The sequence below is a fragment of the Labeo rohita genome, chromosome 9 (assembly GCF_022985175.1).
Source record: "Labeo rohita strain BAU-BD-2019 chromosome 9, IGBB_LRoh.1.0, whole genome shotgun sequence".
NCBI classification, from domain to species: domain Eukaryota; kingdom Metazoa; phylum Chordata; class Actinopteri; order Cypriniformes; family Cyprinidae; genus Labeo; species Labeo rohita.
The window spans coordinates 23,514,199-23,534,837 of NC_066877.1; the positions used below are offsets into that span (position 1 = coordinate 23,514,199).

A 20,639-nucleotide genomic window follows, 5' to 3' on the forward strand; every position below is an offset into this window, starting at 1 on the left:
CTGTGAATGGGAGGATGAAATGCCACATTGTGCATCTTTCATAAATTCTTTTTCATAGTATTGATTTGAGCTTATTGTGCTGAGGCATTTTATTTCCCATGGGTCCCAAGCTATTAACTCTGATATGATCAGGAAAGATCCTCTTACTCAAATTCCCCTGTCACATCTCGGCTGGCAAGCTACATGCACGCTTGACCTCCGACAGATACAACACGGTTGTTGCCATGTAGATCGTGGTTTAACAAACACGTTTCATTACAGTCGCTTGAAGATCTACGTCGGATATACGGACTGCAGGGTAAAAAACTCAGAAATTCACTCAGAAATAGCTAGTAAATTTCACATGTAATTACAAAGGAAGTACAAATAACATTAAATAAAGGTGACATTTTTAAGTGAACTAAAATTATATTTGTTGTAAAACATTCTAATAATCTTCATTTTCTTTACAACGTTTTAACAGTGCATGACACAATGTTAACATATTTCAAATAAATGCCTTTTACTGCATAATTTGTGACCCCAGACCACAATATTTGTAGCAATAGCCAAAAATACTTTGTATGAGTGAAAATGATCAATTTTTCATTTATGGCAAAATTAATTAGGATATTAAGTAAAGATCATGTTCCATGAAGATATTTTTTGTAAATTTCCTACTGTAAATATATCGTAACTTAATTTTTGATTAGTAATATGCATTGCTAAGAATTTCATTTGGACAACTTTAAAGGCGATTGTAAATTGTATCTCTGCCAAATACTGTCTATCCTAACAAACCATACATTAATCGAAAGCTTATTTATTCAGCTTTCAGATGATGTATAAATCTCAAATTCAAAAAATTGACCCTTATGACTGGTTTTGTGGTCTAGGATCATATTTATGCATTGCCAATCACTGTTAACTTGCAGACTTTTTAAAGGTTATTATAGCCTTAACTTATTTTTTCTTTTACTATAGAGCTACTCACATCCCGCTGTCCATATTGTCTTCAGCATGTCTCAAACAGACTCTAACTCATTGCTTTCTGGTCTTGCAAGTGCTAAACGGCTAGTCCAAAATGCTGCTCCCTGATCTGGATTGAAATTCTCACGTTTCAGCTCTGCTCCGTCTCCCCACAAGCTTCAGGGGTGATGTTAGAATCAAATCTAAAAAACATTGTCTCTGACCAACAATGCAGCCAATTGTTTGGCTCTGTTATCAGCACACCGCGATAAAAACATACTCCTCAACCTGGCTGCTACAATCAGCTGTATCCAGAATAAAAAGCCAAGAAGAGCTTGTTCGGGGTGGGATTGGAGAGGTGGAGGGCTCGGGGCAGTAGGTTTGTCAGAGTACTCTGTGGATTATTATGTTTCAAGGATAAAGTCAATTTAATACCATCAGCCTATGGGAAGAAAGCAGCAGAGGGAAAAGGAAGAGAAAAATGTGGTCTCATGCTTCAGGGTTTCAACACTCAGGACCTTTGGCTTTTAGCCATAATTTTGTTGATAATCAATTTCTGTACATGTCTCGCTTCAGCGGTTTTAAACAGACAAAAAATGCACTAGACTGAAATAACTGCCGAGAAATTAAATTCAGGAACTGCATGTCACAAATCTGAGGTTTTATTAGTGCTCATTTGTATATGAACAGTTATTTTAAATACACAGAATTTGCAGAAGGAGATGATTATATGTAAGAGAATGATGAAAGAGAACGAATACATATAAATGCACACTTTTTTTCTGAGGTTAAATGCAAACTACAGCAAGTGTAACAAGAGACAGGAGGAAGCCTGTTAGGGTTAACTACGCCTCATTATCTTCCCTACATGCATGCCTGTGCATAACACTCAAAACTGTCTGCCACTGGGGGTCGGCCATTGCACTTAATTGGGGGTTTAAACCCTGAAGTAATCAGCACGGCTCAAAACAACACCAAATAGCGACCATTTTAAATATGAATTTAGAACGCATTGGTCTCGGGAACATAAGGGATTAATCTGAGTGAATGAGCAAGTTCAAACGCTGTTATGGCATTTGTCGGAGTAAGCCTGGACTTCCCGCAGAAAGGTCTTGGGTCTCCTTTCCCCTCCACTTTATTAACAAGCTGCCTAACCCTTGTAAGAACGAGTGCTGCTTGAAGAATCACGGCACACATATAGCTCAGCTGAAAGCAGGGACCGATTCACTGGCTGAATGATTAAATGGCCCGCTGCCAAAACAGACACAAATTTTACATCACAGCTCTTTGCTTTACTTTTAAGGGACCACATGGTTCGGGCCTCTCTCTCTCTCGAATGGCATCAAACTTAATAAAGCCGTTTATTTGCTAATAATGTGCCAAAAGCTAATCAAAGGTAGGAGAGGAGGATGAACTTTACCATCACACAATTACAAGCAGTAAGGCATAATTACATTTACGTTTTGCATAACTGGAAGCAGAATCCTGCCTGCTGTCTCTGCAGTCTGATTAAGGGGATGCAAATAATTCAGAGCAATTATTTCTTAAAGTGACAGTATGCAGCCACCTGCCTGCTTTTGACATTAACCGAATCTGACTAAATAAAAATATAGAAGAGCACAAACTGACACAGAAAGGGAAAGAATTATTTAACATGTGTTGAGATATTTCCAAAAAGGCTATTTGTGTTTCTTGTCTTTGACTGGGACAATACCGTCATAAATTTTCATGCACATCGCCCGTGGCTTCAGATGTAAAATTGTTATCGACATTTCACTTGACGATTTATTTATTTCTTTACAACCCAGATATAGACTGTAATCCATCAACCTGTCCGACCTTAATTCGGTCACTTCGAGTGAAACCTTTTAGAGCTTAATTGTGATTTAATTGTGTCCGCTCGACCCTTAAAGTCATACCAGAAAATATGTGAACAAGATAAGAAATTATAAATACATGCCTATGCAGAAACAAATGTGAAAAGAGAAAATACGGGGCGAGTAAGACATGATAAATTAATGACTGGCTGATTTTTTTTGTTTTGTTTTGTTTTCTAAACGCTGTGATTTTTAGGAACTGTTTATTTGTTTACGCTGTCTATTCTGCGGTTGTTATGGGGTATTTATACTGCAAAAAGCCCGTAAATGCATTCATGCTTGGCCAATAAACTTCACCCAAACACAAACGGGACCAAATCTACGAGGTAGCCAACGTTTCCACATCGAATAGTCCAATTCTGAGAGAGAGAGAGAGAGAGAGAGAGAGAGAGAGAGAGAGAGAGAGAGAGAGAGATTGGAAATAAAATTCCTGCGCCTTTAAGAATTGTCTGCTACTAAACTTCAGCGACACTAGTGAGGCAGAGTAAGAACATCCTGGCTTGTCGATTTACTCACGTATATATAGCCTATATATGTATCGATCCCCTGGAGGCTGCTGTTGATTGTGAACCGCACTTGGATAGGTGGTGTACTAACTAATTTTCAAACATCTGCACCAGCCACTTTGAAGTCCTGCAATCCGTTAAAGTGAGCTACATTTTTTTTAAAAGGCCTGCTAGAAGGTATCACAGCAGAAACGCTGAAAATATTAAGGCCTAGCCGTCTGCTCTAAGCTATAATAAAAACGACCGAGAAAGGAGTAATCCAACTTCATAAGCAGCGGTGTTTCAGCTTACTCTTGGAATCTCCCGGAATCAAAGGTGCACCTGACACACTTTATCCTTCCCTTGACGTGACCCTACAAATGAGTTTCTATCCAGCATCGCTGCTTAAATATAGCCAACACTATTGCGCAAAAATAATAGCTTCATTAGAAGAGTGACCACAGTTTAAATGATGTGAATCTGAATTATTATTTTTATTATTTTATTAGAAGAAAAATAACTATAATTTAAAATAGCAAACACAAAAATTCTAATGGTCGTTTGGAAGAATAGTGATTTCTTTAAATAAAAACTGAAATGAGAAAAAATGAACCACGAGGTCATACGTTGGAAAAATATTCAAATATGGGGCTGCAGTCTTAAATGAGGATGGATTTAATAAATAAAGCGCTATCAAACACGTCATCTGTGAGGTTTACATGAGCGATTTCACACCACGGTGCTCAATATTCACAGGGGATCATAACATCCTTTTGATTCTGCCCTTTTTATTCTCGCCCTGCACTGATCCGTGCATGCGATAATATCATAGCAGCATATCCGAGTGTCTTATGCATTTTTAAAATAACCACACTAGAAATAAATGCTCGTGATTATGTCATTGATGGATTATCGATTTTATCTTACACTTTAAAGAATTCACTTCTAAGAATACTTGCATGTAAAAATATTTTAATTCTTAAAATGCTGAGAGGATTTAGTAGCCCGTTTTAAATAATGACTGGATGTTAAGGCAAATATATGCCTTGCATATTTTTACATACAATATATTATTATGATCAAAAGTGCAGTAAAATGACTTGCGTCCTGCAACTGCGACGTAGGCTATACAATTAAACTAAAACAATTATTGCAAAGGCGTCAGGTCACTTTGTTCTTAAAAAAAAAAAAAAAAAAAAAAAAAAAAAATCACACCAAATGTTTTCTTATATATATATATTTATATATATATTTTAAAAAGTTTTAAATGTTTTACATCTATTTGAATGTTTGGGTAAAAACAATGTTTTTTAATTGCTGAATGAAATAACTTTTTCTAATAAAATAAAAGCACATCCAAGTGGAATGCAAACTGTAAGAAAGCGGCCAGTTTACGATATCATATCAATCAGTAATATCTTAAGATAGCATGATTAATATATAAAATATGATTTATTAATGCAGTGTAAAATTCTATATAAGAATATAATGAATGATATTAAAATATAAAAACGTATAATAAATGACTTTTAAAATGCTTTATTTGGGCAGCTTACATTTACAATTAATAAGCTATATGCGACAAACTAGCTAAATGAATTTAAAAAATGACTGTCGATGAAAACATCGACAAGTTGTCCACAAATTAGACCCGTGCAAGTTTCCGCCGTCTATTTTCGCTCGACTAGTTTCTCTAACTTCCATTATCACATTCTCTATAGTCTCCGTCCACGTTAACGTCAATATGCCAAAATGAACTGATAATGCCATGCTGCAATATTCATATCCTCTAATTGCGTCAGTGAAATTATCGCAGAATTAATTAAACACGGTTCCCCATTTCCAATTGACCACACGGCACTGTAGGAATCCTAATTAATTATAATTAAATTAAGGGGACTCCATCCAGTGCAGCATTGATTTGAGGAAAAGCCGCTGAAAGTTGAATTCAGAAGCGCCTGTAATGACTCCAGACATGATGGCGATGGGGGCCGGGCTGAGGTGGCCGTGTATAAATAGTGTGATCTGAAAAACACAGACATAACAGCAGGAGTGATCTAAACCTTCTACACGCAAACATATCGCCGAGTTCACTGTTGAGCAGACAAAAAGATTCGCGTTAGATACATTTTAAAGTGGATTTCTGTAATCAGCCATGGAAGAACTCACGGCGTTCGTGTCGAAATCCTTCGATCAGAAAAGCAAGGAGAGCAGCAAAGAGAGCATCACGTACAGGGAAGTTTTGGAGAGTGGTTTAGCCCGAGCCAGAGAGCTGGGAAACTCGGAGACCAACCTTCAGGAGATTACAGAAACCAACAACAACCATTGTCCGGTACACCTTTACAAGGAGCACGTAGAGCTGGAAAAGGAGAAATTGAAGGAGTTTAACGTGACACGAGCTACTGACGGTGAGTTGCACTTACGCAAAGTGTAATAATGTGTTTCGCTGCAGACGCATTTACGATTAGATGTTCGCCAGAATACGATTTGACGTTGTTAAAATATCTATAAAGCCTGAACGACTGTATACTGAGGTCATTTTCATTATCTTAAAGAGAAATTTCGATCGTCTTCAGAAGCTAACTAGCATGCGAGTGAAGAAATTCAAGCTGTATTCAGCTGATGCAATGGGCACTTGTTCGTTGTGCCGTGTAGAGAACTGTTTTCTTTCGTAAAAGAACAGAAATACACGATGGGCAGTTTGAAGTAAGAGAATCGCAATAAATGTATAGAAAGAGAAGTCTGTACTCGCATTTGACGAATTACAGTCAAAACAATAGGCCCTTGTCAAATTTGAAAGGACGATCTATCAATTTATTCCTGAGCGTTCCTTAAATTGCCAGGAAATGAGTAAAGACACTTATTTTCTCTTTACGTACAGCACTTGTGTAAATAAAGAGTAATTTTTTTTTAACACAGAACCATATGGGTGATAGCATTTTAAAATTAAGATTTAATATAAAACGGGATTGCTTCTAGAAACTGTGAAGAAAGACGTTTAATGACCACCGTGGCAGGCCCATGACAAACTGTTTTGGAATACAACACCCAAATAATAATAATAATAATAATAATAATATTATTATTAATAATAATACATTTAAAGGACACTGATAATCATTAAAAGCAAAAAAAAGACCACTTCACAGAATTAATAGAGAGAATGATTGCAGTAGCACCAAGTTTTGTAAGTTTACATTTGATTTCCAAAACTTGCAAATACACAGTTCACAACCCTGGAATGAACACTCAGTTCTATATATATTATTTATGTTTTTTTTTTTTTAAGTGCAGAGCTGCATTAGCTCTTTGTAAACTTCTAATGTTTTCCAAGATCCTATAATTTTAGAAATACACAATCTAATCTCTTTATCCATGTCCTTAAATATACATATCTGCTTAATTATGCATATAAAAATATCGAGAACATTTAGACTACGTGTTTGTGCCTAAAGTCAATTTTAGGCCTATTTGAAAAGCGATTTTCACAATGTACTATGTTGTTTCAAATCAGCTGCAATTTTTTACTGTTCATTCTTGGATTTCACCTAACAAAATTGTTTTATTTTTTTAAGCTAATTTTTTAAAACGTGTTCTCTGTTGACATGTCGTATTAATTAGATTTATTTAGTTCCCGATGTTGTTTACTTCTCAGCCGCCATCTCCAATCTTCTAAACACTTGTGTAACAAATGAACGCTTTAAAAGAAGTACTTTGTTGATGTGTTTATGTTGTACTTTCACAGGAATTTACGACTGCAAAGACAAGAAGGAGGATGTGAAATCAGAGGACGAGGACGCACAGAGTAAACTGAAGCAGAGACGGAGCAGGACAAATTTTACCTTAGAGCAGCTGAATGAACTGGAGCGCTTATTTGATGAGACGCATTACCCGGACGCCTTCATGCGGGAGGAGTTGAGTCAGAGGCTGGGGCTGTCAGAGGCCCGGGTGCAGGTAAGATCCCATTCTTCCATACTCTCCGTTGATTCTTTTTGTTATTTAAAAAAAAATTCTAATAGCCTATGAAAGAGGTGCACGTTCTAAAAACTAATTTAGAACAGATAAAAACTGGCAAATATTAAATATGACTACATTCAAACGTTAATAGTTTAGAAGCATTCATTTTTAAACGAATGCATGCGCCTTTTAATGGAACTGCAAATAACCTGGATGCCAAATGAGAGCTGTGTGCCACTTATTTTTCATTTTTTAACGTACATGTTCTCGAAATAGTTTAAGGCCCGTGTGTGAAAATACAACAGTAACATACCTTGCACTTTCAGCGTAGCGTAATTGAGAAAAATAATGTCCACGGAGATTATTCATAATGTTTATTGCTTTACATTTAATATTAGTAATAGAGATACTAAGTCGTCTATTATAGCGCTGCTGCATGTGTTCAGATGCCTAGAGGAATTTATGACGCTGATTACTTAATGTACATGGAAAACTAAATGGTTTTTGTTAGCAGCTGTAAAGTTAGAAATAACAGGAAATCTATTTGCGAAGTACTGTTAAGCCCTTCTCAGGAATACGTGTTTGTTACAGAGAAGTGAACTGGCAAGGGGGGAATAATCAAATCAATAATAGAAATAGTAAGTGTGACTAGCGCTAGGCCTTCATTCCTCCTACACATTTGCTTAAGTAGGCTAAATTAAATTTGTATACGATACCATTGCGCCTGAGCTGTTTAACATTTGGAGACGGTTGTTCTGTTCACTCATACACAAAGCATGTCTGTTATCTTTCGATTTATGCGGGTTCAGTTTCAGTGGTGGGTGTGGATATGAAATAGCCTTTTAGTTCCTGCAGCAGCAGCTATATTCAAAGGAAAACTTGCTTATGTGCTGCAGAAAGATCTAACCACATCATTAAAATTAATGAAGAGATTGAACCGCTGCTGCAGGGGATACCTTCTTATGTCACTCACCTCATTTTCTCCAACCTTATCTTTGTAATATCTGCCATTGGCTTGATATACTGTTCCTATAAAAATGTATTAGGAATAATTCAATTCTGTCTTAACTCCTACAGTGACATAGGCCGTGTTACAAAATGTAATGGGAAAATAAGTAACACTGTTTGCCAGTGTGACAGCTTGCAAGCACGACATTTTTTTTAATGTTTCAGAGGCGGAGGCGAAATCAGATTAAAAGAGGAGAGCAAAATAATAGGTCAGATCTGTGATTTGATGCACCCAAAAATTCAGACCGCGTTAAAAACGCCTCCGTATGATGCATCACAAAGACATTTTATGACTCGTATCACATTGCAAATTTCGCTGAAAATTCACAGTTAAACGCTATGGACGTGAGCTAGCTTAGTTGATATGGACCTGCTACTATACTGTTCTATAGAAGCCCCACGCCGACCAGCTGTCAAGAATCTAATTGAAAGTTATGAGACCTCAGTGAGGAGAAGGCAGTAATTCAATTACGACTAATATCTTTCGGTTTTTGGTGCAGGGCTAAATTAAATGTCATTATTCACTGTCTCTAATAAAAATCAAAAGGAAATCAGATTAGGGTATTTGTGAACCGCATCATTGAGTGGTCCTTAATGAAGAAATAACTGTCGAAACCAGTGTAGCTCACTTTCCCTATAGCATAGTGCTGGATAATTACAATCGATCAAAGATTGAAATATGATGCATTCATTGTGGCGCACTAAAAGTCACACATTGAATAATAATAATAATAATAATAATAATAATAATAATAATAATAATAATAATAATAACAATAATAATAATAATAGATTTCATAATAATAAAAAAAATCAGTGTCTTACAAAAAACAACAAAAAACAGGTTGACAGACGTTTCCTTTTAAATTTTAATGAGCGAGTCTGAGAGTTGAAAAAGCAGCGCTAATAGCCTGATTTAACTGAACCGACCAAAGCGAGTAGTGATGGAAAACTGCATACCTAATTTAAAATGTTCACATGTAATATTTCCCACATTTTCAAGCACCTATGTGATGCAGCAAGTTGATTTTATTGAAAAAAACATTTATATAAAAACAGGCCTAAATTTCAGCGATGTGAAATTGTCATTTAGCTTACATGGTGCTTAGACAAGGGCTTGTAGGCCAATATTATTTCATTTAAAGAAAGAAAATAAGAAAACGGAAATGTATTAATTGTAGACCCAGCCAAAGAATACACACAGAATTCATTTGTGTATAAGATAAAAATTGCAATATTAATTATTAAGGCGATTTGTAAAACAATGAATAACAGAACTCGCTTTTCCAATTGAAATGTCTCATAAAATAATAAACTAGACCGATTATGAGAGCCAACAAAAATCGGAAGTGTTTTTGCATGCACGAATTAAACATGACAAATTTGCACATTTCTGTAATTTAATCTGTAATATATAAAAAAGTAGTAAATGGTGGTGAACACGACAAAGAATAACCGTGTTTTTTTTCTGTTTTAGGTATGGTTTCAGAACAGAAGAGCGAAATGCCGAAAACAGGAAAATCAAATGCACAAAGGTAAACTGCTTAAGTTATCCTTTAATAATTAAACATAATTATTCATTGTTTTGTGTATTATTTATTATTATTTTATTATTTATTTTTAAATCAAATTCATTACGGAACATTATAAGGCTGAGTGGAATTGGGTGCTCCTGAGCCAGCAGCTCTTATGTGCACACACCTTTTTTTTTATGAATTATTACATTTTAAACTTGATGTAACTGGTGATACAATCTACTTAAACAATCATTATGACTAACTCTGCTCGTTTATTATTCTTTTCTATGCAGGTGTTATTTTGGGCACCGCGAGTCACCTGGACGCGTGCAGGGTCGCTCCTTACGTGAATATGGGCGCACTCAGAATGCCATTTCAACAGGTAGGAAGAACTAAGTTACACATTATATGGCGTGTTCTGTGACGTGCAAATGTGCAGTTCGGTGGACTGAATAAACGTCTCGCTCCGTCATATTAACCAGCTAGTAGTAGCGGCCGAGAAATGTTTAGGCTTTGGCAAACAATCTGATGTGACGCTAGTCTCCGTGCGTCGTGCGAAGGGCGCGAACCTTTCACCTCCGGGGCCCGATGAGAGACGAATGAGATAAGAGGGACCGAGAGACATTTCATCTGGTGGTGAAGAACTGTCTGCATCAGGCAGACGAGAGAGCAGCCATAATTAAGCTAATAGCACAGCGAGGGAAAGGCAGATAAAAGAGATTATGAAAGAGAGGAATAACGCACTGATGGTTATTGGCACTGAGCAGCATTGGCAGGGCCGAGGCGTGAGGACTGCATACTGAACAGCACAAATGTCCACCACCTGTTGTTCTGACTGCCCCTGTAGAGGGGTTGCACAGTCCAATTTGACTGATTTGTGGAGACACTGGAGCAAGGGGCTGCTTTAATTTTTATGAGTATTTTCACAGAGAGTTAATTAAAATAAATGCAAGTGCCAAGCACAAAGTCAGGAGGCCTGTGGTTAGGAATTGTGAGCAGCAAAGAAAGTCAGATGAGACAGGCTGCATTCATACCTGATTATTTTCCAAAAATAACAGACTACCAGGTCTGGCATTATTTATCCTCCTTTCAAAGTAACCTCCCTATGTTTCGCATTCACGTGGAAAGCAGAAAAAAGAAACATTGGTAAAACATTCTTTGCCAGTGTCAAAAACTTGTGCAGCTTGTCAGATGTTGTATTTTAGTTGGACTGCAAAATGTAAAGCTTTGAAATATTTATGATCCTTGTGCAGAGAAAGATACATGAGAAGAATACTAAAAAAGAAAATAAAAAATAAGTCACTTTTTAAGTCGGCGGATGTCTAATTTTCACCTCATCTTACTGAAATAATTGCTAAGAATCTGCAACCTGATATTTTATGCTGCCTGCTTACATCTTTTTTATTTTCCCCTAGGAGCCGTGCGAATAAATATTTATATATATGAGAATGAATATTTTGGGTGCGAAATTGTTTATTTATGCCATTGAATATATAATTAAGATTACATGATGTTGCAGCTTTTAACGGTTGTATGGAAAGATTCGGCGTGGATCAAACTAATATGCTGAGATTTGCAACTGATGAAAGTTCTCTGACTATTAAGCTGTCTGAGCGCATTGCATAATTCAGCTGGAGATCAGACGAAAAAGAACGCACCGAGCGAGTTGACTGTTTTCACTGAAAGCACACAGTTAGCGAAAACCTTCGGAGGGGTGTCCGAGCCTGAAACCGGATCCCTGGCGCTCCTCGAGCTGACCCCGCGGCCGCTGACTAACTCGGTGTTTGTTTTTGCTCGCCCCGCAGGTCCAAGCTCAGCTACAGTTGGAGGGGGTCGGAACGCACTCCCATCCTCACCTGCACCCACACCTCGCGGCCCACGCTCCCTATCTGATGTTCCCGCCCCCGCCCTTTGGATTACCAATCGCGTCGCTGGCAGACTCGGCCTCTGCGGCGGCCGCCGTGGTTGCGGCTGCCAAGAGCAATAGCAAGAACTCCAGCATCGCTGACCTGCGACTCAAGGCAAGAAAACACGCCGAGGCGCTGGGACTCTGACCCCCATGGGCTTCTCTGCTGCTCTGAACTGATAATTGCTTCTAACACAAGACTAAGCCTGTGAACAGGCCGTGACACTCACAGTTAAAACAAAACAAAATAAAAACAAAAGAGAAAAAAAGGGGTGTAAGGGGAGAGAGAATGAGAGACAGAAAAAAAGTCACAAAAAACCAGCTGCCAAAACAAACCACTTGTAGAGAAAGGTAATTAAATACCAATGAATCACCTTTTACTTTTTGCCCAACAGGCAGGACTTCTTGGAGGCCACTGGCTCAGCCCTTTCCAGGCACAGATCACAGCCCCAGGACCGTACAAAAATGTCTGGATGTCTGTCTGAAAACCAGCGTTTAGGAGAGAAGACTTTTTTTAAAAAAAAGCAAAAGGCAGACACAGAGTGAGGCTAGAGGTTGTGTTTTTACGGACAGACACTGAAACTTTGGAATCTCAACCTCAAAGCCAAAAGACAGAGACGGCCATATTTGCCTCCTACCACTGTGCCGCTGCCTAGTGCACGTGCTCAATTGAAGGATAGACCTATTGGGGCTGGCCTCCATTGTAACTGACATACATCTATGTTGATCACTGCCATGATAACCCTCCACTACAATTCATATCTAAAGCCGTTATTTGCATTTTTTTACCTTTTTTTTTCTTCTCATTGTTCATTCTGCTGTGGACAAAGACTGGAAACAGCAATAACATCAATGGTACAATCGCCTGGTTTTTAGTGGAATTCTTATGATTCTTTCTGTTTTGGAAGGTTGCTGTTATTTCCTTCCGGGCATGTGTATGGACTTTAGCTTTCATTCTCATATTTTGTGCTCTCTTTTTTATGTGATGTGTCCTGGGATAGAAGTGAACCTAGCTTTTGCACTTCAGGTCTTGTATCGAGGGGTTTACAATCCTTAATGCGAGATATGCTACTTTTATGTAAGGGGGAAACAACAATTTGGCTTTCGTTTTGCTGAAATACATTGAAATGACTTGTTTATTTCTTTCGTTCGTTCGTTTCAAAAAGGATAAACCGTAACTGCAACTTTGTAATTTAACATTTTAAGAAACATCAGTTTAACTGAAATGCAATTATGTGCAGTTAAGTGCAATACTGTAAATATGGAAAACGTAATATAGCGGTTGATGTTTGCTAATTAAACAATGATTTTTAAGTTGTTGGGTTTTTGGCACTGATGTCGATGTGTTGAAAGTTCCTCACCACAAACACATCTTTAAAAGCTGTGTGAAAGATAATTTGCTAACTCGTTTGCAACGTGCCATAACTTCCCGAAGTTCAGCGGTATTCAAATATAGTTTTGTACACGTGCATTTAAAGAGATATTGATATCACCTCAAAGCAGAAAAGGAAAATTCATTTGACACTGTACAAAAATGCTCTAGGTTTATGGGTCATAAACGCATCTGGTTTTTAGCAAACACAATAAATCCACCAAAGACAACAATTTGATCACATTAATAGAGGTAGAATTATTTAATTTAAAGCTCCAGAATCATTTACAGTATGCGTTTCAGCAACTGCATCCACAGTCTTTTTTTCCCCACATGAATTGAATACAATAAGCTTAACAGTATTATTTCCATGACCGTACTATGAAACAGATTGCCAGTTCAGACATCAATTGCCTTTGAACTACGCTAGTAGATCTTGGTCAGGTCTACCTCTAACATTGTGGGCTGTTTTCGCTGTTCACCATTACGGTTGTTTAGGAATGTTTCTGTTTCTTTAATTGACGTCATAGGTGCTTTTATTTATTATTTTATCTGAAAGTTTATAAATGTTAAATAGTCGAATTTCAAGTGTACATATTTACATGGCTTTGCATTTATTTTTATATATTTTTTAAATGTTAACATTTGCAATGGTTTTACGCAAACGTGTGACTGCAGTACATTTGTTTGACTAAAATGTAGCGTGTTTGAGTTTACAAACATTTCAGGGATGGTGGATGAAACCATAAGACTTTGTGTTGAGATTTTCTTGATGCTCCAAGGAATTTGTTGTATCCCATCATATTGCATATGCAAGCATGCCCAAACATGATTCACCATTGAGTTTTTTTTTGTTTCTGTTGTTTCACAAAGAAAAAAAAAAAGAATGTACATCTTGTACAAGTAATCTATCAATAAAAGTTATAAATATTTGTAATAGAGTTTGTAAAACTTTGTGGCCCTCTACAATTTTATGAATAAAGGTTGCTCTGGTTCAGACACGTTCGTATTTGTTAAAAATATTACTACAAGACTTTATAGAGGAGCCAAAGGTTGATTCAAATGAAATGAGAATCATCCAAATGTGGATCTGAACCCTCCGTACATCTAAACCAACACCACAGTCACCAAAGCCTTTTTTTGGATGCCTTGTTGCATCTGGAAACCCAAATCCAGATGTGTGTACACAAAGTAATTGCAGGCAACATAGTGGCTTTTTGTCTAAATCGCATGGAGAAATTAGTCCAAATGGCGTCCTGTTGAGCAAGTACCCCCTAAAAGGTCGGACCACGTTTAATTTGTAGCTTAGCACTCATACATCAAGATGGAGTGATACAGGCCGAGGCTGATACCCGCACATTTAGGCAATGACCTCTGGCTGGGGTCTGCTGGATGAAGCAGAACATAACAGCATCCTTTTATGTGCGCTAATAATTGGCAACGTAGAACCGCCATCAATCAAACCACACCACGTCACGGCTTCTTTTTCAACATGCACAAACACACGAAGGTATTTATACTGGCCGCAAGTCACAAATAAAGACAAGCAAGCAGCCTATGAAACCTTTTAATTAAAAGTAAACTAAACTAAACTTTTTTTTTATTTTTTATTGAATCAGTGTTATTGCTCACATTAAAAGTGACTTGAAGTTTATTGCAGTCGTATGGCTGACAATACTAACGCTGATGTACCTTTTGGTTTCTATAATAAAACGTTTATCGTAGCACTGGCATATAATGAAAAACTATAGAAGATACATCTCATTTTTGTACATTTGCGGTAGAGACAACTCATGAGAGACGTCTCATGAAATGCTGAATTATTTTCTACATAGGACAATGAAATCATTTTGAAATAGCAAAAACGTGGCTTATTCGAGCATCTTGCCATTGAACTTAACAGATGCTACCATTTAGTTTCACGTGAGCCTTATCAACCAGCCAGACTGTATGTCCATGCATAACTTACATAAATACTTTTTCTCCCTGTAAGTGCAAGTAAATGTTTACCGTTTAAATCTTTTCAACAAGGCTCTAAAGAAGAAAGATGATGTTGGGAATTCTAGTTGGAGAAGTTCTAAGCGTCCACATCAGGTCTTCAGGAGCTCGAGTGCATTTTTAACTTTAAGATACGTTAACTTCAGTCTTTGACATCCTCTTTCATTAGCAATTGGCAAAATGAACAAGGAGCTGGGCTTCAGTGACTGGAAAACATTCATCTGTTCTTCTGCCGTAAACGTTCTCCTTCTATGCAAAATTAATGAGAGTGAATAAAGTAAGTAACCTGGAATCTCAAGAACTTTTTAAATATTTGAATGTTTACAATTCCTTATTTGAAAAGGTGTTCTGAATTCAAGCACTGGAATTCAAGCAAAAACACAAGAAACGCTCTAGAGGTGAACTTCAGTTGTTTAGGTATATAAACTATATGAGGTCAGTGTATTGACAATAGCTAACATCTCCAGATTCAATTGACAATAAAACACGTTTGTAGCCAATTTTTGGTTCCTTGTGTTAAGTTGTAGGAGAAAACACTGTAAAATGTTATTGTGTTCAACTATCAGCCACTTAAAATGAAGACGTACTGAATCGATGAAAGCAAGCTATCATGCAGCTAAAACAATAAAAAACACATACAGTCCAGAGGCAGACTTTAAAGCGTGGAAGGGCTGGGTACAGCTGAAATATTAAAATGAGCTTTAAACAAAGAAATCTGTTCAGAGCGATTGTAATTCAAAAGTCTTCAGTAAATTAAGCCTTAATATTGGTTTGACCATGAAAACTTGAAGGAGAATGAAAGATTGTCAAACAACGGCTGACAGCAATTTGTCCATCTGGGGCCGTTTTTGTTTTTTAGAGCCATTAAATCACAACCAATGCGCTAGCCGTTTTCTTGGTCTGGTATTGCTTTCTTACTCGGTCTAAATCTGTTGTATTTTGAAGTATCAAACTAAAACCCTACAGGACCTGGATCTAACAGAATAGTAAAGCAGCAAGAGTCTTCTTTAGGTGCCATTTCTCTTGCAGCATAAAAGTTACAGTTCAAAATCTGTTAGCCTCCACTTTGAGAGACAAGTTACAGTACCTTGGTGGTTTACCTGTAAGAAGTTAAAAAACCATCTGAAAGGTTTAAAAACCTGATCGTCTCAAAACAAAAAGTGGTCACAAAGACCAATATTTCTGAAAAGGTGAGATATTACAAATTACCATCAATTCATTTGGAAAAACATTAAAAAAGCCTTTATACTATAAAGTGTGTGTTTATATGAAATATAGATCAGGCCGCTGAAAACCTATTCAACTCAATTAAAAGTAAAATATGCAATAAGTCTGACAATGCATAACAACGGAAACAGTTTCTGTTTGTTTACTGTTCAGAGGAAAGTGTTTCCTGTTTATTCCATTTTCACAACAAAAGGCTTAAATGGGATGCTGTATATATTTTGCGAAAGCTTATGTTGTTTAAATTCAATTATGCCTTCAGTTAGACATAACTAAAATATATTGATTCTGAGATCATGCCCTTCCAGACAGAAAATCAGATAAAACCAAACATTTATCTCTTGTTAAAATGCTTTGCGTTTTAATTTTTTCCTTGTTGATTATTGTAAAATATTATACTGATACTAACTTCTCTGAAGCTTAAGAACTTGTATAGAAAATTACAGGAATATTTTGATTGGAATTAATGATAACCAGTGCTGTTTTGCCGTTTTTTTCCGCTAGTGATCAATGCCAGTTTCATTTCTGGTTACAAGAAGTGATAAACAATCGAGTCAACTCTCTCTGGCATTGCCATTGCTTTTAGATGAGCTTCACGACTGAATGGCTGGCGACACAGTGAAATTTTTTTCTTACTAGTGGGAATCAAAGTCAGATGCTTGAGAGGCAAGTGAGTTTTCAATGCCCTTAGTCTATCTCCCTCTATTGGGAGATAAAACCAGTTAAGCGTTCTCATGTGAGTGCAATGCAGCGATGCAATATTGAATGATGAAAATTTTGAAATCCATTTCACTGTTTACTGTATTTATTGCACACTATGTGTCACAGTCTCTACTCATTAAGTAAATGTCATTTAAGATGTGAACAGATGCAACTGTCTGAAATGACTCCATAGTGACTGTTACTTTCAAAGTTATTTTACTTATTCTCTACAAACAATACTTAATACTTTTTTGTTTGTTTTTCTATGTTCAAGGGTAGGCAATCTGGAGAACTTTGTTCTAGACATAATAATAGATCTAAAAATGCATCAAAAGAAAGATCAGAAGTATTTTATAACCATTATCATAATATTTAATTTACCACACCAGTACGCAAAAATATTTATTGAGACATGCATTCAGCATGCGTGCATGTTGTGTTTCAAAAAACCCCAAATTCCAATTGTTTGTCCATATGGGACAAACTGTTTGTCTGGCAGTTTTTTTTGATAATCTACCATGACTTTTTGCTGTGTATAATCTAAACCGCACACTAAGCTTTGTGTAAACCATGGCCCAGTCCTTCAGCTTCTCTGTTGTCACTGTCAATTTGATTCAAAATCCAATGTGGAGACCCGTATTGTGCCAAAAATTACTTCCTTAACCCTTACGGTCAGCAACATGAAGAGAGCAGGTTTACAGAACATCAAGAGAAAACTTTTTCAAAAGGACTTTTCCCAAAAACACACACACACAAGATTGGCAGAGAAGGCCATTATATGCTTATCATGATGAACTGTTAACAATAAAGCACACTGTCAAAATAAATACCGCATCTCTGAAAATATCAAACCGCCATAACTATGATGAGAAAACAATGCAGGCGAAACAGAAATCTAAACATTTCAGCATTTGAGATGCTTGTCATTTGAGCCTTTGCTAAAGGGTGAACCAGAGATGAAACAGCATTAGATTCTCAAAAACAGACCAGGCTCAATTTAGACGAGGTAACAAAAATGCGAGCTAGAGGCTAAGCAGAAACTCGCATGCAGAAAAAAAAAAAAACACCCGTGAAATGTAAAGCACACAAGATCAAATGAAAATGACTAAAAATAGGAAAGAACGAGCAATCATACGCTGTATCCAGGTGTAATGTCATGTAGTAACTAAAAATTAGTTGAGATTACTACCCAAAATGGTGTGTGCAGTAACAAAATATCATCATCCTGCATCAAACAATAAAGTTCATCTTTGGTTTCTGTAGAAGGTCATGATTCTTTCTCTTCCCTCTTCAGTAATGTAACTGAGATTTCAGCAGATGGAGCCTCAGCATATCCTGGGTGAATGTTAATGAAAAGCAAACAGCCCACCTAAGCAGTTTACACGGTGTAGTATCGCTGTGAGCCATGCTAAAGCAATCCCTCCGCTCCTACAAATAAAGAGCACTCGAGGGGAAAATAATTATATGCCAATTCCTGACTAAGGGTCAAATGTATTATAATGTAAATGCAAACATCTTCTTGTACTCCTTTTTTTTTGCAACAACATGTTAATGAGAGGGGCAGTGCCTGAAACAACATCTTTTGCCTAAGAAGATCTGATTTTGCCTAAGAAGATCCAGGCCTAAGTACTGATGGTTTAACAAACAAGACAAGCGCTAGCATGACATGAAGCAAATGTGAAATTTCACATTTAGATTGTGGGTATTTGCAGGATTGTCAAGGCCTCAAAGGATTTCTTACGGGATTACCACAGGGCTACTGGGCTAAGCTATGGTCTCACACCCTACATTCTAAGTGCAAGAGGTCAAAGTGGGCTGAATATATTTCAGCGCTTTCCTGAGGGGAACTCTGAAATCAGACATTCAGACAAACACACTTGAAAAGTATTGTTTGTGTCCTTTGTGTACCGTTACGACTGAAATTCTTCATCAAAATAGTGCTGTGGCAGTGTGGTCACATAATATGAAATCAATATTGTCAATGAAACAGACCACACTCATTTCTGTGAGACATATATCCTAATAATCATAATAAAGTCTGTTTTGACACATATTGTATTACTGAGGTCACTGGCCACCCTTCCCCAGTTATTATAGGGAGCTCTGAGAAATTATTCTTCTGATACATTTAGTTTGTTAGTCATCTGAAGCAACCTCGTTTTCTTGACTAAGATAACAGGTTGGTATTTGAGATTGTCAACAGCTGACGCTATTTTCATAGCCATATTGTAAAAACGGAATTAATTTTCAACCAATTAAATAAGCGCTAAAATACATAAATATATTTAATAAATATATTAAAATAAAATAATGTGTTTTAACTTACAGACTCTTAAAAAATATCCTGGTAAATAGGTCCCACTTTATATGAGGTGGCCTTAACTACTATGTATTTACATTTAACTGAATCATCTGATACAATGCACTTGTTTTGTACATATCTGTTTTACATGGTACTTATATCTTAAAAAAATAGCTGCATCCATACAAACTGGAGAACTCATAAATATATGTACGGTTTAGCCAAACAAAATTTACAAATTTGTACAAATCATAACCATACAAATTTGTACGATTTTTGCTAATCCTGTCTTTAACCAACGCTATTTCACAACCAATTTGTACATATTTTTTTTACGAGGTGGCTAATTTGTACAAATTCATACGACTTCACTTTTTCATGATTTTTCACGTACGATTTGTCTAGAGCCCAGTGACGAGTATGTTTAGGGGTGGGGTTAGGGGTAGGTCATTCCTACAAATTCATACAAATTGGGGAACTCGTAAAAAATGTAAGATTTAGCAAAAATTGTATGAATCTGCATGACCTCACTTGTATGAATTTGTACGATTTTTGCTAAACCTGTCCCTAACCAACGCTATCTTATGTCCAATTCGTACGTATTTTATGAGTTGCTATTTCGTACAAATTAGTACAACCTCACTCTTACAATTTTCTCAGATTTGTCTAGGACTCCATTGTCAGGTAGGTTTGGGGGCAAGGTTAGATGTAGGTTGTTCATACAAATTCATTCAAATTGGGGAACACATAAGATACGCATCAATTTTGTACGACCTCACTCATACAAATTTGTACAATTTTTAATAAACCTGTCCCTGACCAACGCTATCTCACAACCAATTCGTACATATTTTACAAGGTGAATATTTTGTACAAATTTGTACAACCTCACACGTACAATTTTGTCCAATTTGTCACAACCCCAGTGAAAGGTAGGTTTAGGAGCTAGGTTAGGGGTAGGTCATTTGTACAAATTCATACAAATTGGGGGTTTCATAAAAATGATTTAGCAAAAATCATACTAAATTATATGACCTGACCTATGAATTCTTATGATTTTTGCTAAACCTGTCCCTAACCAACGCAATCACACGACCAATTTGTATGTATTTTACGAGGTGGCTAATTTGTACAAATTCGTATGACCTCACTTGTACAATTTTGTCCAATTTATCTAGACCCCACTGACAAGTAGGTTTAGGGGTAGGTCATTCATACAAATTCAAACAAATTGAGGAAACTCAAAAAATACGTACAATTTAGCCAAAATGTGAGGTCGTACAAATTCATACGAATTAGCAATGATGTAAAATATGTACAGACTTTCGTGAAATTGGTTGCTG

The 20,639-nt window shown here is 36.7% G+C and overlaps 1 protein-coding gene across 1 annotated transcript; it reads left to right on the forward strand.

Annotated features, from left to right (window-relative positions):
* The first annotated feature begins 5,364 nt into the window (after window positions 1–5,364).
* shox (short stature homeobox) lies at window positions 5,365–14,069 on the forward strand. Its single transcript, XM_051118260.1, has 6 exons — window positions 5,365–5,718; window positions 7,056–7,264; window positions 9,753–9,810; window positions 10,086–10,174; window positions 11,598–11,813; window positions 12,094–14,069. The coding sequence occupies exons 1-6, from the start codon at window positions 5,466–5,468 to the stop codon at window positions 12,181–12,183; spliced, it is 915 nt and encodes a 304-aa protein (XP_050974217.1). The 5' UTR covers window positions 5,365–5,465; the 3' UTR covers window positions 12,184–14,069.
* The last annotated feature ends 6,570 nt before the right edge of the window (window positions 14,070–20,639 follow it).